Source organism: Hypomesus transpacificus, chromosome 22 (assembly GCF_021917145.1).
Source record: "Hypomesus transpacificus isolate Combined female chromosome 22, fHypTra1, whole genome shotgun sequence".
NCBI lineage: Eukaryota > Metazoa > Chordata > Actinopteri > Osmeriformes > Osmeridae > Hypomesus > Hypomesus transpacificus.
This window is the reverse complement of record NC_061081.1, coordinates 3,459,635-3,478,999: the sequence shown is the minus strand read 5'-3', so window position 1 is coordinate 3,478,999 and position 19,365 is coordinate 3,459,635. Positions and strand designations below refer to the sequence as shown.

Here is a 19,365-nt window from a genome sequence, read left to right as displayed (position 1 = left end):
AGCGCAGGGTCTATAACATAATCTGTCCACACACACCAATTGCTGCAGTGTAATGACAATAATAAAACTGTATTTATTCAGCAGATGCTTTTCTCCAAAGTGGGAGAGGGGGAGATTTGAACCTGCAACCTTTGGATTAGCAGTATGCTCCACCACTTATCTATATATATCTCTGTTATAACATCAAAGGTTTTCAATGATTTCTTAGCACGCTGATTATTGGTGCTGTGGTTGCCAGGCAAAAATTGTCCAATTGATCATGACCACACAAGACTATGACCATTACCAGACTTCGCAACCAATAACATTTTAGCCGTTTCCATGGAATCGCTGGGCGAGATTTACTGAGAACATTCACCCAATATAATATATTGGTTTTGCTAGAAATAGCAGAGATGAGCAGTTGTTATCTCACAGTTAACAGAATGTCTAATCATAAGAGAATGAGTCTCATTGTGCTTGCGGTCATCCAATCATTAAAGCTGGTTTAGGACTTGGTTGCTGAAGTGTGTTAGCTCCAGCTTACAGTTGTTCTCGATCGCTAACACCAAAGATTGTTAGTGTAAGCCATCCACACTAAACCATTTTGCCAATTCTCAGCAGAAAGTCCTCGTACCCCAGTCTATAGACCCTTTTTGACACATTTCTCTGGTCCATACATATTTCTTTGCAAAAGTCTAAACACACCTCTCACTTTAAGACACAATTGTCACCATGTTGTCATATAGGAAACACTGCCGTTCAACAAGTAAATTCAAACCAGCGCAATTCAAACGCCCATAACAACCAATTGTCCATGTGTAAGAACTATCATCCAAAAATACTCAAACTAACAATCAGAATCAAAAGGGCAAAAGGTAAGCTCACCTTTGTTTGGAATCATGGATGCAAACAGCAGAGGACGAGGCAGAGGAACGGTAAGAATGAGAGGAGCTGGACAAGTATAGCCTGTGATGTTGATGAAAATCTCTGGCCTGACCCTGGTGGGAGACGGGTAGACACCCTGGTGCTAACCCAGAATGAATTGTTATTGCTGTTACAGTACTGTAGCATACTCCAACCCTCTTACCTAGGTGCTCTACTGTGTGTTTCTATCCTTGTTTTCTTAGCTTTCTTTGTTTTCTACAAATTGCATTTTGGCGAATTTGTGGTGTTGACATACAGTCAATTACCGCGACCACTACAGTGGGCTCCAGAAATTAAAACATGTATGGAACACAAAAGAGAGACATGTGTATGTAAGTATTTCAGCTATGAAACTGAACAGTCTTGGGAAGTTACCATGGTCACAGTTATTTACAGCCAGTATTAGAAAGACAGAGAGGAGGCAAAGATAGAAAGAGGGGGGCAGGGAGAGACATAGTAGAAAGAGGAGAGAGAGAGAGAGAGAGACAGAGAGAGAGAGAGAGAGAGAGAGAGAGAGAGAGAGAGAGAGAGAGAGAGAGAGAGAGAGAGAAAGAAAGAAAGAGAGAAAGAGGGAAAGAGAGAGCAAACAAGCTCAGCTCATTGGCAAAGCTGTCTGTCAGCGCAGGTCACATGACCAGACTGTTCTCCATCCATTACAGTACACAGGACGGAGAATAATAAGACCTACAAATCACTGCTGCCATCTGTGTGTGTGTGTGTGTGTGCAGTTTGTGTGCCTGTGTGCGTATGTGTGTGTGTACCTGTGTGAGTTTGTGTGCCTCTGTGTGTATGTGTGTGTGTATCTGTGTTTGCATGTCTAAGAGTGCCTGTGTGTGAATATGTGTGTGTGTGAACATGTGCCTGTGTGTGCGTTTAATGTATTCCTCTGCATGCAGAATGTGAGTGTGTGTATATGTGTGAGTATGTCCTGTATGTGTAAACAGCACCTCAGGTTAGTCATGCTTTAAATCAGCCTGTCCAGGAAGCCCCAGAGTTGGCATCCCAGAATGCACCAGGGCAGCGTCAGCTGACAGAACCTCTACTGGGAGTTTTTATGGTTCTGATTGATAACACATAGTGAGGCTATGACTCTGACATGTTGTGGATTTTGCGAGAGTGGGACGCTCGTGTGTGTGTACCTGTCTACTGTGTGTGTGTGTGTGTGTGTGTGTGTGTGTGTGTGTTTGAGAGAGATGACGGGAGCAGTAATCAGATCTATAGCTTCCTCAAGGCAACACTCGGTCAGATCCCTTAGTGTAAAGCTTCCCAAGCAAAGAGTGCTGACTGCTACCATTCTGCTGACTGACATTTAGAAAGATTGCCTCTACAGTGTACATAGTGACACACACGCACACGTGTAAACATTAGCATGCACACATTAACATATATGCACAAGCAGCATTGAACACATGCAGTTGACAAACACACACATGCACACACACACCAAAAAAGGTAAACAATTCCAGGTTTCCTAGCTGATTCCCTGCAGCTAATAATCGTTTGTTTTCTTCCATGACGTAGAAGGTGCCAGGTCTTTATTAGCTCAGGGTAGCAGACTGGGAACATTAGAGAGCAGGCCTAGTCATAAGGTGGCCTGTTTAAACAGGACATAAACCACCTAGCACTCACACACAATCACACTAACCATACTGATAGGTAGAACAAGATAAGCACGGCTTTTTGAATTTCCTTTTGCGTGCGTGCGTGTGTGCGCTTGCATAATACAGTGATGGGAGAAAGATTGTGTGTGTGTGTGTGTGAGCGTGTGCATTCGTGTGTGTTTGTGTGTCCTTTTGATCAGGATGTGTTAAATAGGTCTGCAGCTGGGCTGTTTTCAGAGCCCGAATAGGAATCGATGCGGCGCTTAAACCGCTCTTCTCATTTCCTCGTCGCCCTCCCTCTCCTTTCTCCCACTCCTCTCCTGTCGTTCTTCCCCTTCTTCAGGGAGAAGAGCGCAGGAAATGATCAACCACTGCTGCCCCCCTGCCCCCACCACCTGTCCTATCAGAGCCCTCCAGGGATCGGTTGGAGAGCTAGGGTTAGCCAATAACACCTGATGCTTTGATACCTGATGATCTCCAGGGGTTTGGGGGGGGGGGGGGTGATCAGCTGATCAGACCCCCTCAAAGCTGGTAGGGAGTGTAGACTTGTCTTGAGTCGTGATGTCATGACATCACTTGTGGGTAGACAGTGGGGAGTAGCATTGTCAAAATAGGGATTGGGAAAAAAAAAACACACAGGCGATAAAGCTGAAGACATTGGATACACAGCGGCCATCTCGGTGATATTCTGTCCAAACACGTTGGGTTGTACTCAATCAAAAGTCGTTTGGTGATGTTACGTCAAAGAACACTAGGTTCTTTTCAGTCATCAGTAAATGTATGGTGACGTTTTTAGTGATATTCTATCTGAGAATGGTTTGGTTGGTCAGTGAAACCAAGGATTATGTCGGCATCACATGACCCGCTCTAAGGCAAGCACCAATACAGAGAAGGGTGGGGTGTGGGCTCGAAAAGGTTGGTCGATAAGAGAGGTGTGCAAACGGGTGTTTATTCACACCCCTCCATCCAACCTGAGCCAATGACACCCATGATTGTTGAGGTGCGTCGGCCAGAACAAAATCCTTATCTGTGCACAGCCACATGCCCCGAGGAGAGACGGAGGCAGACAGAGAGAGACACAGATTCAGTGTGCCACAATAGAGAGAGAAAAAGAAGACAGATTAGGTTGCTAGGCAAAGAAAAAAAGAGAGAGACGTTTTGTTTTTCCACCATGAAAGAACAGTCGTGCGGCATGTCCTGGAGCTGTGGTTGCCTTGCACCCTGGCTGGTCCTGTGCCCCCCCCCCCCCACCCTTCCCCCCCTCTCATCTGCTCTCTAACGGGATGCCCCACTCCCAGCAAACATCCCCCTACACCAGACCCTTTGTGTTCAGTACTGAGTGTGTCCACCTGTCTGTTTTTTGCCTGTCCATCTGCCTGCCTGCATGTAAGTCGGTCTGCCCGTCTGTCTGTCTTCCAGGTCCCAGAATGATAAACTCTCATCTCCTACCCTCCCTAGAGGAGTGAAGTGGGAGGGATAGAGAGGCAGTTGGAGACGTAATTAGCGGTGAGCGGTTGGCATCGCAACTAGGATGGACTGCATGGCTAGCGTCTCATTTACCTCCCTTGCGAAACTAGGATGCGCCTGAGAGGTTGAACCCAGAGTGAGGGTGCCAACTAAGTGTTCTGTCTCCCATGCAAAGCTTCGGGTTGGCTGCCCTGGTCCTGAGAGAGGAAGTGGGAGTGGAAACAGAGAGCAGCCAGGTGATAACTTAACTACTCCCTTCCACCTCTGTCTCTCCTCTCTATCTCTTCTATTTCCCCTCTCTCTTTTTCTCTCGCCTCTTTTTATAATCTCTCTCTCCCTTTTTTTTTTTCTAACTCCATCCCTTTTTCACTGTGTCCCTCCATCTCTACTTTATCCGTCTATCTCCCTTTCTCCCTTCTGTCTCTCTCTCGTTCTCTATCGGTCTCTCTTTCTCTCCGTCTTTCTTCCTTTCCTGTATAAGGGGCTGTAATCCCAGGAGGGTTGAGAATGGTTCCTCCACTTAGCCTAGGACAACTGTTTAGCCGCACATCTGTTTAACGGGGCCAACACAAGCTAAAATAGCCACACACAAAAAAGCTGAACACAGAGAGGTGCTGAAACAGCCCTTCACCTTGTCGCTCTGCACGTGTGTTCTGAAACAGCTCTGCACCTTGTCGCTCTGCACGCGTGTTCCAGGAGAAGGCGCTCAGGGTCACGAGTTGATAGATGTGCGGATAAGTGTTCTAGCTCAAGGTTTGATTATTGAGGCTGGATGGGAGCCGAAATGGCATGGAGGTGGGGGACGCGGACGAGGGGGGAGACAAGAAACGATAGAATTCAACTTTATATTTTCTACCTGTTAACAAACACTGTCCTGTGATCGATCAATACAAGCCTAAAGTAAAGTTCTGCTTATCAGATCCTGCTCCTGTGTGTGTGTACGTGTGAGTGTCTGTGTTGCTCCCCATAACCAATATTGTAAGATACATGACAAAGTTAAGTCTAGTGAATCAGCTAGGTGCGGTTTTCTATCAATACCTCTCCATAATGACAGTTGAATGTGCATTAAACAATTAAAGATGCTGTCAAGCAGAACTGAAAATGAGTTTCGAGTTCATCACACCACAGAAAAATGTGTTGTTAACTTCCCATTCAAATTCGAATGAAAAAAAACGCAGACAACTACGTCATATTAGGCTTTGAAATTGTGAGAAAATCATCAGTCTTCTCTGCTTGAGACTGGGGGGGGGGGGGGGGGGGGGGGGGGGCGTGTCGCCTGAAGGAGCTGAAGCTCCACGCGGGAAGGCGCCGCCTCTCTCAAGTAGCTACGACCCGGATAATGGACGCTACGGCAAGTGAGAGGAGGAGCCATGCAGTGATCTGATGTAGATAGGTGGGGTTTTCCCCCGCCTATACACAACCTGAGCTGAAAAACAGGTGAGAAACTGTTCAACGGTCTAACTCCACATTTCAGTGTGGCAAAGTTTTTTTGCGCTTTGTACATGCTTTCAGCAATTCATTTCACACGTATAAAAATGTACTGAGAAGCAAATCATGGAATTTACAGCATCTTTAATTAAAAACAGATTTACACTGATCTCTAGAGGTCGGGCAATGTTGCCCCCTACAGACAGGTAAATGTCAATGTGCTACTACCTCAACTGTGCTTGGTTTATTACTAACAGAGCTTAGTATGATAGAATATTGATAACAAAATCAGATGTGATTATTGTCAGGCTAAGAAAGAAGAGAAAAAAAAAATCCTCCAAACATTGAGTTTGACCTATGAAAAGGTTTGCGTAACGATTCACAACTGAAAAACTTAATTTATCTATCTGATACACATGAGACTGGGAACAAATCTGGTTTGACTCCATATCATTCCCCACCTGCTATAGTGTATGATATGTAGAGAATCACCATCCACTTCACACAATCCCTCGACAGTTTATACAAAAGGAAGATGACTGATCCTGGATTATAATTAAAATGTGTCTCCCTGACTGAGATTACAGCTATATTCCCATCAGGTTGAACTTCTGGGAAACCTGACTAGCAGACGGCAGCAGACGGAGACAGAATCTGTTCTGAGTTCATTAAAGAGACAGTCCCAGGTGGGGTTAGACTTCAGACAACGTCTTTCCACGTCCAGAGCAGAATGAACAGTTCCCCCTGGCTGTCTGTCTCTGAGAAAATCTAGAAATCTGTGAAATACATGTTTCATGTCTGATTTGTTTCATCCTTAGAAAAGACTTGTAATTGAAGTTCATTGGCCAGGTACAGGTCACAGTAAGATATGATAACATTGTTATCTCACATGTACAGTATGTCACCAAGAAAAAAGTGAATATAATGAATCAGTAGTCCATGTTTATGGACCAGTGTGTATTAAGTAACATGCTACTTCCTCCAAGGCGTGTGTATCCTTCAAAGTTGCCACTGAAAGGATGAAGACCTGCCCATTCAGGGTGAGCATAGAACATTTGATATTGAGGCGTGTCATTGTCCTCTTCCCTGTCACATAAGAAAACCAATGCCACCCTGTCCAGCTACAGGACAGTCCCTCAGCCTCAGCCATTCTGCATCAACCATACTGTACATCCCCATACAACAGAGGACTCTGACACCGTTTCAACAGCCAAACAGCATCGAAGACGTCGTTGGCTTTGATCTCTCTCTCCAGACTAGTTGTTGTATATGAACAGTTTTCAGTCCAGCGCCTACTTCAATAATGCTCTGCATCAGTTGCTGCTGGGTTGCGCTCTCTGACACGCTGGCTGTGCATAAATAGACACACACACACACATGCATGCATGCACACACTACTATGTCTGTTAGAACAGCTCTCACTCAAAGCGTAACGAGGCAGGAGGGAGGAGAGAAGGACAGTAGGTAGAGAGAGGAGCAATAAGAAAGAAGGAGCATTCGAGGAGGAGCAAGGGAGAGTGGGAAGGAGAGGGGAGTGAGGAGAACGAAGAAGAATTTGAGGAGAGAGGGAGGGTAAGCAAAGGGTGAGGACAGAAATAATTAGAGGAGGGAAAGAACAAGAGGGGGCAGGAGAGAGAGATCCGAGCCTTGTTTGGAAGTAGGTCAGAAGAATGCTTCTGGATCTTCTTTCTGTCCTCCTCTGGTGTGTAGAGCAACACAGAGATTCTCCATCTGTGCTACCCAACTCAACCAAGAACACCTACCCTGTAAACTACTACGCAGTACTACTCCCAGTGCTGCAACGTACTGTGGAATTGTGTGTAGTGTGAGACACAAGTGTAGTGTGCGTCCATGTTCTGTGTTGTATCTGCAAAGTATTGTAGTACAGCATAATAGAACATGCAGTATTCCATATAGTATAGTATTCCATGCTGTAGAGTCTGATGTAGTTTTCTGTAGTATTCTTTGCTGTCACATACTGTATTGTAGTACTCCGTGCTCTTTTGTGAAGCTCTCTCTTGAAAGTCGCTTTGGATAAAAGCGTCTGCTAAATGCATAAATGTAAATGTGCTGTAGTGCAGCTCATATTAGTATTCTATACTGCTTTACAGTATTATTCTACGGTTATGAAGCATTGACTTATATGCTGTATAATTTAATATTTGATATAGTGCTCTATGATGTAATGTAGTATAGTCTAGTGTTCTATGTTATAGTACAGTGTAGTACAGTGGTTGCTTCAGGTACTTGTGTATCTACAGTAACTACGGTAACCTCTACTCTGTATTCTACAGCACAACACTACCCAATTAGTCACAGTTAGAGCAGTATGCTACACACAAACACACACACACACACACGCATGCACACACAGGCGCAGACACACACCCACGATAAGTTCAGAACAGACAGATGGAAACCATGAGAAATAGAAATAAAAGGACAGAGACAGAAACAGTGTAACGTACATAATCTGTGAGAAAAGACAAAAAAAACAAAATTGTTGTCAACATGGCAAAAGGAAGAACAAATAACCAGAAGAGTGAGGGAAAAAGACTGAGTGAAAGAGAGAAGAATATGTATCAGATCATGCATTTACCTGACAGTGAGTCTGAAGACATGCTCTCCTGCCTGTGCATCTTCCACACTCTGACTCCGCACCTGAGTGTGAATGTGTGTGTCGGAGAGGCAGCGCGAGTGAGCAAGCACGCCTGATTGGGTGTGTGTGTGTGCGTTTTGATGACGGAGTCCACGGAGCAGTCCAGCGAGTGAATGCACGGGCGAGAGTGGCTGCTAGAGCACGATCGACAGGAGAACGAGAGAGACTGCCTTTATAACTGCATGCTGCCTAGTCACAGCATGCACCTCTCTCTCTCTCTCTCTCTCTCTCTCTCTCTCTCTCTCTCTCTCTCTCTCTCTCTCCCTTTCTCTCAAACAAACACCCTTCCTTTTCACACGCTATCTCTCTATGTATCCCTATATATCAATTTATCATTCCCTCTGTCTCTCAAACACATGTTCTTTGTCTCTCTATTTCCACTCTCTGTCTCTCTCTCTCTCTCTTTCTCTCTCTCTCTCTCTCTCTCTCTCTCTCTCTCTCTCTCTCTCTCTCTCTCTCTCTCTCTCTCTCTCTCTCTCTCTCTCTCTCCTTGCCTCTCTTTTATTCTGTCTATCACACACACACACACACAAACACACATTTAGATATGGCCACAGAGCTGAAAGGGGCAAGATGGAAAAATGGGAGGAAGTTAAGCAAAAGGAGGAAAGGAGGAGAAAGAAAGCAATCACTATTAGTGCAGTCTTACACGCTAAGGCAGCGGGCCATTACTCTTAACCCCCCCTACACACACACACACACACACACACATACACACACGTAGACCCCCCCTCTCTCAGCATCCCCCCCTCTCTGTAACCTTGCAGTGGCTACTGAATTGTAAGCCATTCCACTCACACACAGTACACGCCAGGATGTTTTTCCTCAAGTGCCTGCCTTCTCGCTGTACACACGGGTCGACCTCCTGAAAATGTTATAATTGCTTCTCTTCATTGGCTCGTGAAGTGAGCAAAGCAACACTGAGAGGACAGGTTCCTCTGTCCCCGTCTGTCTGTCTGTCTATGTGCCTCACTATTAGATTCACTGCCTGCCTGCCCTACCTGCCTGACAGCCTACCAGCCTGCCAGCCTGCCTGACTGCCTGCCTGCCTGCCTACCTACCTACCTACCTACCTACCTACCTACCTACCTACCTACCTACCTGCCTACCCTGCCTACATGTCTGTTTTACCTGCTTGCCTCTCTCTCTCTCTCTCTCTCTCTCTCTCTCTCTCTCTCTCTCTCTCTCTCTCTCTCTCTCTCTCTCTTTCCTTCTTTATCTCTGTCTGTCCACCCCACTATCTCTGCGTTTCCTAGGTGATTTGAGTTATCTGTTCACTGTCAGCCAGAGGAGAAGGATGGTCTGATCTGACCCTCTCCAGATGCGGTCCTGAGCTGCTGAGGAGGTGATGGATGTGGTCAGATGATGGGTAACTACATGGGGCCATAGCCTCCAGGTGCAAATCAACACTTCCATGATGCTGCCAGGATCATTGCCATCAACATTTTAGGTTTAATAAACAATACGCACGTGCACACGCACACGCACACACAGACAGTAATATGTACATGACAAGGCCAATATTGGCACAGCACAAAGGGGGAGGAGGGCAGCGGTTGTCACAGCAACGTTAACCCTAGAATGAGGAAGACAGCCAATGTAGTCAGCCATGATGGCCTGTAATCACACCGTGCATCGATGGTACCTGTGTAGGGGCGTGTGAGCATGTGTGTGTGCGTGTGTGTACAAGACCTGTGATTGAGTCATGTCACAGTAAATACAGAGATCTGTCTCTCTGGCAGAGCAACATATCATCTAGGTACTTGATCTGGAAAGTACAGCCTGATTACAGCTTTAAGGATAAGTGTGTGTGTGTGTGTGTGTGTGTGTATGTGTGTGTTTACATGTATGTGTGCCTGATAACAATTTGTATGATGTGTGTGTGAGTGTCTTTTTCCATGTGAGAGTATGTTCAAAAGTGTACATGTATGTCTTCATTTGGGTGTATGTTTGGGTGAACGTGTATGTATGTAAATGTGTGAGTGTCCTTGTGCAGTATGTGTGTGTGTGTGTGTGTGTGACTGTGTGTTGGTCTGTACTGTAAAGCAGTGAAGGATGGGGGATCGATGGAGGCCTTTATGCTGCCCTGCTGGGCTACTGAGGACTAAGACTAATGGATGCCTGGAGCTCTGCCACAACTCACTGGATGGGGCTGAGAGGAGGGGACGGCGAGGTTGAGAGGGAGGGGGAGATGAAGGGGGAAATTGTTGGAAGAGGGAAAGGGGGAGGAGGAGGGGTTGACTTGAGTGGAAAAAGAAAAGCTGGATGGGGTTCATTTATTGTGAATTGGGAGTTTGTACATGTGTGTGTGTGTTTGTGTGTATGTGTGTGTGTCTGTGTGTGTTTGTGTGTATGGTGTGTGTCTGACAGTAGGCTGACAGGGCTTGCATAGGCCTCTGATTAAAATACCTTCAGTATGGAGCCCTGTCATCCCTCCATCCCTCCTTCATCCTCTCATCTCTCCTCATCCCTCACTCCACACCTGTCACTGCAGTCGGATCAAGGGTGCAGAATGTCACACACACGCACGCACACACACTAACGCTGCAGGTTGCAGCAAGGGTTAGGCAACAGGGGATCGACCCTGTGTCTGTTAGAGCTGTATCATATTGACGCCTGCAGTGTCCTACTCAGAAAGAGCTTCTGCTGATCTGCTCAGAATGGGTCGTGGTCCCAGTCCCTGTGTGACCAGCCAGACAGGACTCAGCTGCTGAGGAGTCTCACTTATAAGAAGAGTATTACCACATGGGCCAAGTCTGTGGTTATGTAAGTGGCATTGGGCCTTAGCTGTCACCGTGGTGAGAGGATGTGACCCAAACTCGCTCTCCTTTGGTTGGCTGGCGAAGGGACGCAACCTAACCTTCCCCTCTCCAGGTTTATGAGGGGATGCAACCTAATATCCGCATCAGCTAGGGTAGGGAGGGGTTAGGTCACATCCTTTGCTACTTAATAGGTGACGTTTAATATTGTTGTTGTTGTTGTCAGATTTATGGCAATATTACCAGACCCCTCCTACATAAGATGTCAGAAGTAAGTTAGGTCAGCCCAGCATGCCAACCTCAATAGCAGAAGTTGGTGTGAGGCCAGCAGACTTAGACAGAAGCAGCTGAAACTCCCTCCTGGAACAGAACACTTTCCACATGTAGGGGACCGCCCAGCAAAGCACGAGGAATCGTGGGCAGTTTTCATCTTTCTTTATTGTTCCCGACAGAGACACCAACACATGTCTGCGCACACCAAGCAAGGCCCCCCCCTTCTCCCAACAGACATGGAGTATATATCCCAACGGGTCAAACCAATACAGACATGTGGGGGGTGGAAAAAGCCATATCAACACCTAAGTAAACAATTGCTTTAACACATCCCCCCTGCTCTCCTTAGGGACCTGGTACCTTCCAATTACCCCCAATTAACCACAATTGGAAGTGTGCCATGCTCTAAATCACACAACCACATAAAACAAAGAAAACAAAGAACAGATGTGAGTCTATGTATAATGTATTTACTGGTTGATATGTGTGTGTGGGCATAGCGTATATCAACGCCCAGGGATAACACAACAAGTGACAGCGGAATGTTACAATAACATAGGGGTTAGGGTTTGTGTGGCCTAGGGTGCAGCCGTCACACCACAGATCAACAATATCCTCATATCCTCACTTTCTTCAAATCAATTCTTCCCTCATATCAACTGTCAAGTTATTAAAAGACGTCACCGGACCAAACTTACTGTACGAGTGGTGAGGCAATTTGAGAGAGTTTGAGAGAGTGAGTCTGTCCCAGTGGGAGACTGTCTGTCAGCCTATCCCTGCACCTGCACCCTGCTGTGAGCTAACGTGCTCCTGTCTCCCTGCCTCTCTTAGCCTCACAGAAGGAGACGTGTTCGAGGGTGAACCACAGAGACAATCTCGCTTACTCCATCCAGACCTGCGGCACCTCAGCTGGAAATCTACTGTGGATTGATGCCTTGAAAATCTCACTAACTCCACCCATGCCTGCTGCCCCACACCATGAGGAGCGGTAGGATCAATACTCAGCAGTGATAGAGGGGTATGTCTGAAAGCACAATGTTTTGGATTACAGCAACTTGTTCCAGACTTTATCTATCCTCCCAATCTCTCTTTCTGTGTGTATCTGTGTATCTGTGTACGTATTATAATGAGTTTAGTTTCCAACGAGTATCTTGAGATCCAGGCACTCTGCAAAGATCATTTTTTGCAGGTGTCCTTTTTATAATCCAACAGAGCCAAAACAATATTGATATAGTGAGCAAGACACAGGCATCCGACAGAAACAATATTATAATGTCAGTAAAGAAAATACAAGACTATTTTATACTGGAAAGCTAACAAGGAAAAAGACAATTGGATGGTTTATTTCAGTAGGTATAGCCGGAAGATTATTAATTACAATTATTTTGCAGTGCTGCTTTCAAAAGGTACCTATCCTTTATGGATGAAAAGCTGGCTAACCAACAGAACGACAATATAAAGTGGATAATTTCAGTATAGATCAGTGAATTTTGTTACAGAAATGATGTGTTTACTGATGTCAAAACTACAAGCACATTGCTAATGTGCACAAAACTCTCAACACCAAATCAACTACGACATAATAATCACACATCACAGGCACTATTCCTACCACTTTCTTACCGGTTTCTTAAGGCATGGGTATAGGGACAGGAACAATATTCGTACAAATGTTGTCTCCTCGGTCAGTTGTCGTGTCATATTTATGAGAATATACAAGACTATTTGACAGCATTGCATGGCACAAAGGAAAAAATACAAACGTTAATATAAACATAGCAAACACCACTTAGGCTACATAATAATTTGCATGAATGTACCAGAGCATTGGCAATTTGCTTAAAATAATGCGAAATGGTTTTTGAACAAGTACTTCAGAGATGACAGAGAATTTCAATTGTGATCGTTAAAATATATATACCAAAACCACTGAGAAGAATTGTCATTACTATCTGCATCACAGGCACTATCTATCTACAATTTCGGAAATCTGTGTGTCACCTACATCATCGCGGGTACAGTGCCCTATATATAGTTCAAGGAATCTGTATTTGTGTGTTTTAATGGCATCTTAATTAGTGACTGCATCACGGCACTGTGCACTGGTTAAAGTCATTTTCAACAGCCAGGATAAGAGTGCTAAAAGAGAGACAGGGAGGAAAGGGAGAGGGAAGAGAAGAGAGAAGGACAGAAATATTGTGTGTGTGTGTGTGCCTGTGTGTGAGCCTGGGTACACCAGGGCAAGTGAGTTCACCGGAGAGTTGATTAATGCAGAAAACCATCACTTCATCCTTCATTCATCCTCCAGTCCAAGTCCAGATTAAAAGATTGTACACTCATCAGTCATCATACATTCATCAATCCTCCCTCTACACTGAAAGTGTGCAACCTGGTCAGCTTAAGGCCTTTACATAAAAACTAAACAAAAATATTACAATTCCAACTGCATGATTCTGTCTATGTGTGTATTCTCTGTGAACTGCTAACTCATTCAGTCAGTTCTAACCACAACAGGTCAGGTCAGCAGAGACAGTCAGACCACTGGCAGGCTGGTTCAGTAGGCCTGCAGAATGATCGTTTGGCTAGCAAAACTTTTGTAAGGACAGAGGGAGAGAGACATCACGGGTGAAGAAGCTGCAGTTGGGGCCAATATACTTTTCAGCCAAAAATCCACAAAACATATGCTGTGTAAAATCTGTCCAGCCTTAAGCTGTTGTAGAAGAAAAATGCAGTCACGTATACTGTCTTATATGTCAACTTTCAAATGGGAGTCGAGTTATTAAATGCAGACAGAACAAAAGAGGGGGGGGGGGGGGATGAGAAGGGTAAAAGAAATTGAAGGAAAAGGACAAGTGCAGTAAGGAAGGACTAAGGGAAGGACAGAAGGGCAGGGGGAGAGAAGACAGAGGTTATAATTTCACAATGTGCTTCACACAATGACATTTAGTGGAGGACAAATTCATTAGGGGCCTATAGAGTTTTACTGCGGCAGTCTTGATTGGCTGAGTGCAGGGGCTGTAAAAGTCTGGCCCCGAGTTTAATGAGCTCAGTGATCTGGAGGTGATGAGATTCTAACAAAGCTACACAGATATTACATCTCACAGGAAACAGGCCCTTTCTCTCCCTCCTCCTCTTCTCGATCTCTGCCTCTGTTTCTCTCTCAGACAAACCACCCTACTCTTGCTCTTACTCACAGCGGCCTCTGCGGGGTGCCAGTCAGGCCAGTTTGTCATTTACGTAAATAGTAAAGAATCACTCTTTATCAATGTTGCAAGTTCAAAATGATCAACTTTGCAGACAAGTGCCTTGTTGCCTATTTTAGATGGCCCGGCCCCTGTGGCTGAATAAGGCTAAATGCCTCCCAGGCACAAGGTACATGGGTGATAAAGTCCAACTTACATTGATGTAGAATCATCATAAAACGTAGAAAAAGGTTTTTGATTAAAACAGGAGGTGGAACGGGGCAAAAAGTTCGTTTTTTTACGGGAGGGCAGGGACTATTTGAGATTCACTAAGTACGGGATCTTACGTAATGAAAAATCCACTGTATGATGCAATGCCTGTGTCTAGATCCACCAGCCCAGGACGAGAGCATTAACCTGGGGAGTGACGGGAGGAAGAAAGGATGAGAGCCAGCCAGTGGGTGTCACATTTTCATGTGTGGTGAGCAAACAGTCACCCAGGAAATTCTTAGTGGAGTTAAAGCACTTTTGCTCTCTTTTTTCTATCTCTCTCTCACCCTCTCTCTGTCTCTCTCACCAACGCACACCCACAACAGGCGTGGGCAAAATGGAGAGTTTGTTCTCCTGTCTGACCTTCTGACTTTTACATTAACAATAACAAGCAAAGTGACTGTGTTCGTCGGTACAGTACACAGGTGTGTTTGTGAGTGGATAACAGTGTGTGCGTACGTGTGTATGTATTGTGGTTGCTTATGGATATGCATGTATTGAGGTGTGGGTGTGAGAAAGAGAGACCTGAGTGGGTGGAAGGATTCAGTGGGCTTCATGAAAAAACATAACCCAGACAGCACATGGCACTGCCTGTCACGCAGTCTAGAACCAGGATTATCAAAAGCCAGCATGAGATATGAAAATAAGATTATCAACTCATGGCAACACTGATGATTTACATGGCGATCTAATCCAACAAGGCCAAAATCGAGCTTGCTGCATTGGCCACATTGAAGAAGCACAGTGCTTCACCCTGGATTTGAGAAAGTCCATCTCCATCTTTTTTTATTTTTATTAAATAATCTGTAATATATTTAAAATGTATAAATTACATAAGATTAGGGCAAAAGCCTATAATAAAAAAATATCCTGTATAATTAAGTGATGAGTTATAAGTTATTTTGGTTTCTTTGCAGTTGGAGAACAAATCAAGTACATCCAAGTTTTTGAAGGCAGGCAGAATGCTCCACACACAGCAGAATCACATAGCCCTTGGGCGTGCTTTCAACAGTAACAAGTTAATTTTAACTACTGCTGTGGCACAGGCCTGCGCAAAAGAGAACGGGATGTAGGCTATTCTGAGTCACCTGATTCTTTTGACTCATGCTGAATGCTGGGTCCCATTGTCTGCAAACAGGACAGCGCGGTGTGGTTGGCAGACCATACCGTAAAGAGGAAACGAGTCAATTAATCGCACGTGAAAAGGGGAAGGTGGGCACGCACTCAGGCATGCACACACATACGCACATACAGTCCAATACCTTATGCATTTCCAATCAAAATTGGAAGTTGAAAAGCAATTGGCCCTATAAACAGCTGTCCCGTTTAACATTCGGTTGATTCAATTTCGAAAATAACGGAGAGGTCCCGCCATATGCCAAATAAAATAGCGATCCATAATGTGGTGCTGTAAAGTGTGAGCAATCTATAGATAAGGAACTTTGTGCAACCCGATCATTGTCAATGTTAGGTTCTGATTACCTGACACTCTGATCCATCCCTGGTAGTGACACGCCGACATGTGAATGATTGGGCTGTCCGCTGTTTCTCTTTTTACATCCATAACCGCTGAAATCTCACTACGACGAATTATTCCCACCGGAAGGTTCTGACTCTCCAATACCCGCCCCTAGCATGACCAACCTGCAGGATTTTACTACACTGTGGCGCGCGCGCTAGTTTATGGGACCGCAGTGCGTGTGGTCGGCGCTCGGTTCAGTGGTTACGCCATAAAGGCTAACAAATATGCGCGTGAAAGTTAGTTAAATCTCTCCGGTGTTGGAAGGAGGATCCAGAATCATGATTCGACTATTTTAAACTTATTTAAAAACATGAATAGGCTAACTGGCACCACGTAGGCTAGAAGTTTCATTTCTGTGACAGCATTTTAATAGCTGGCGTACACAGCTACGCTGTTTCGTGCACCTGTTGCCTCGAAGGCTAGTGTGTTATATTTAGCATGTGTTACATGTCTGCAGGATATCTAGGCCTACGAGAACTTTCGGACAGTGTTGTGAGGACTTTTCTCCCACAATAGTTAAAAGCCTTTTTCACGTGTATTAGGCTACTAACCATCAGTTAGCTCCGTCGATTTCCACCGAATGCACTGCCAGATTTTAGTTTAATGTAAAAAAAAACATGCAACCAATTCTCTGTGCGCCTCCTGCTATTATGCCCGATACGCCAGGCTAAATGGCGCAGTCAGCGGTCTGTTGCCGCTGTGACAGCCTGTAGCTACAGAAAAGGTATTGACCACGCCACTGCTCCTGTTTCCACTGTTTGATGTCACTGTGTTACTGTTAGGGTTACCACCAGCAGGTTCCAAACCACTTCACATGGGCGTAGGCCTACTGTAGCCTACTTGTAAACCGTAGTAGACTATACAGAATAATGCTGGAATGAAACCTAAATAGTAGTTCATTCATTATATCCAGGTCGCTAGAACCATTTTACTGGGGCACGTGCCCTAGTTTAAATCTGCTGTGCCGATTTTTTTTTGTTGAGAATTTACTTTATTAATCAGTGCATTTATTTTGATTGATATTCCCGGTAAAAGAAACGCAGTATATAAATCAACGCTTGTAAAATGAACGCAGTTTAACTGGAAACACAAACTGATGCATGCCCGCATAATTCAATGTGCGCGCGCTCTTCTGTCCTTCCCGTTTGACCAAATAACAACTGCAGCGCGCAAAACACGACTCCAGGTGTCGGCACGCAAATCAGAATTGAGGTAGGCTAAGACAACATTACAAAACTAAAGAACGTTTCTAAATAATAGCCCAACCTATCATCTTATTTTGACCCAAACATAATAACAACATGAGTCCAACGTAGTATTCAAAACAGTATTTGCGCTCAAGTTATTGAGAAAGAATTTTCATGCGCTCGCATTAATTATTGATGTCCCCACTCCCTACCAAAGCAATCAAACTTACGTCTGAACTGTATGGGCCTATGCCCCAGAAGAGCTTTGTGTCCAGCAACGTGCATGATTCAGTGTAGGCTATACATATAGTATAGTTAGTATATACAGTAAGAGGTAGACCAATTAATAGCCTACAAGATTCAATAGAGGTGTTCAAAAGCAAGGCAGGATAGGACATTGAGATAAGGACCCAATGGACCCGTGGAAGTGTGGACACTTATGGATGTTGTTTTGGAAAGCACATATGAGAAACATGGACTATTTATTGGAACTTTAGCTTGTTTCTCACTAAAGCTGAGTCCCATCTTATTGACTTGTTCTCGATGTCACTCCAGGAGCACCATCCACTTACAGTTCACAGCTACAGTCCTACAAAAGATATGTTGGTATGTTAATTTAATTTGAAATTAATTGTGATACCTAATATGGGGTTAAAAACAGACAAGGATTCTTAAAACATTGGTTGTGTTCAAAATAATTAGTTCTCAGTTTGTTTCGGGGGAAAGAAACAGGACTCTTAACACAGCAAAAATGGTTTATTGTTACTTGCTTATCTCACACCTTGCCTGTTCCCATGGACTATAATTCTCTACTGTTGGTTTGTCTTTATCCTTTTTTTATTACCATGCACAGTGGGGCCTGGCTGACGGATGGGATTGTGTGTGTGTGTGTGTATCAGTGTGTGTATCTGTGCGTGTATGTGTGAGCCTATCAATAGGGAAGCCTATTCTTAATTACCACACACCAAAAACTGCACCACGCAGAGAGTTTAATCACACAAAGTGAAAGACAGAAACAGAGCCATATGTCGCTCGTTTTAATCACTTGCGATGGCTTCAGATGATGGATCAGAAATGAAACTCAAACAGCCGAGCTAAATAATATTGGCGGCTTTGCAAATCTTGTGCGATCTTACCACTTAATTAATCTAATGCAGAATCATACAAAATCCTGTGTTTCTTTAATCTTTTTGGTAGATCTATCAATATTATAGCTAGTCAGTTCCAAGAATGCGGGTGAAGGACAGTGAACTGGTAAACATCCTGTAACAGGTGTATTGGCTGTGTACTTCCTAAACCATGTTTAGGTTTGGGTAGACCTAGGGTAGTGGTTGCCATTTAAAATCTTTTTGGGGGGGTTCACAAACTCTGATTCAAAACATGAAGCATACAATTGTTTGAAGTTTTTATTAAACCTTTTGTGCCCACAGTTGATAGAATTCGGCTCCATAAGGCACTTGAAGGTACCACTAGCCTAGCTATTTGACACAGTAGGCCACATGACATGCAGACATACTCCTGCCATTTGTGATTTACACATTTGTGGGGAAAAAGGATGGCACAAGGAGGAAGGGGGTATGGTAAATTGCATTGGCACCTGCAAAAATGGTAATGCTGGGTTGCCACACTGAAAAAGTTGTTGGTCTGACCAATAGTTCAGCCCTAAATGTGTGTGAGATTTTCTATTAGAATAACTGAGGCTTTACAATTGGCAAACATTTCATCAGACAAACCACAATACAGAAAGGATGGTGTGACTCCATGCAGGGCAGTGATGACAGTAAACTGTTTGCTTCTGCCATTTCCGTCAATCTGCTCCACACTCATTCTTCAATACTGCACATTCAGCAGTACTCAACTTAATGACCCATTGACCCTAAAGCAAGGCCATGTTGACTATGGGATGTCACCTCCTACAGGAGATCCCTATGTATAAGCCTCCTGGAAACATTGCTGACACACAGGCCATAGCGGTCGTTTGTAATGAAATAATTCATATATTTTATGTTGACAAGGACGAAAGCATTTTCTCTGCGTCATCTTCTCTGGGAAGAGAGACTAGGTAGGGCGAGACTGCAATAAAAGCGATTATACACAAATCCCGTCACAAT

The 19,365-nt window shown here is 44.5% G+C and overlaps 1 protein-coding gene across 1 annotated transcript in view; it reads right to left on the bottom strand.

The window, feature by feature from the left end:
- Window positions 1–16,161, bottom strand: part of dab2ipb (DAB2 interacting protein b) — a 133,390-nt gene extending 117,229 nt beyond the window's left edge. The window contains 1 exon segment of the mRNA XM_047045260.1: window positions 16,028–16,161. Within this exon segment, the coding sequence (XP_046901216.1) occupies window positions 16,028–16,109 (82 nt within the window). The 5' untranslated portion in view covers window positions 16,110–16,161.
- Between the last annotated feature and the right edge of the window lie 3,204 nt (window positions 16,162–19,365).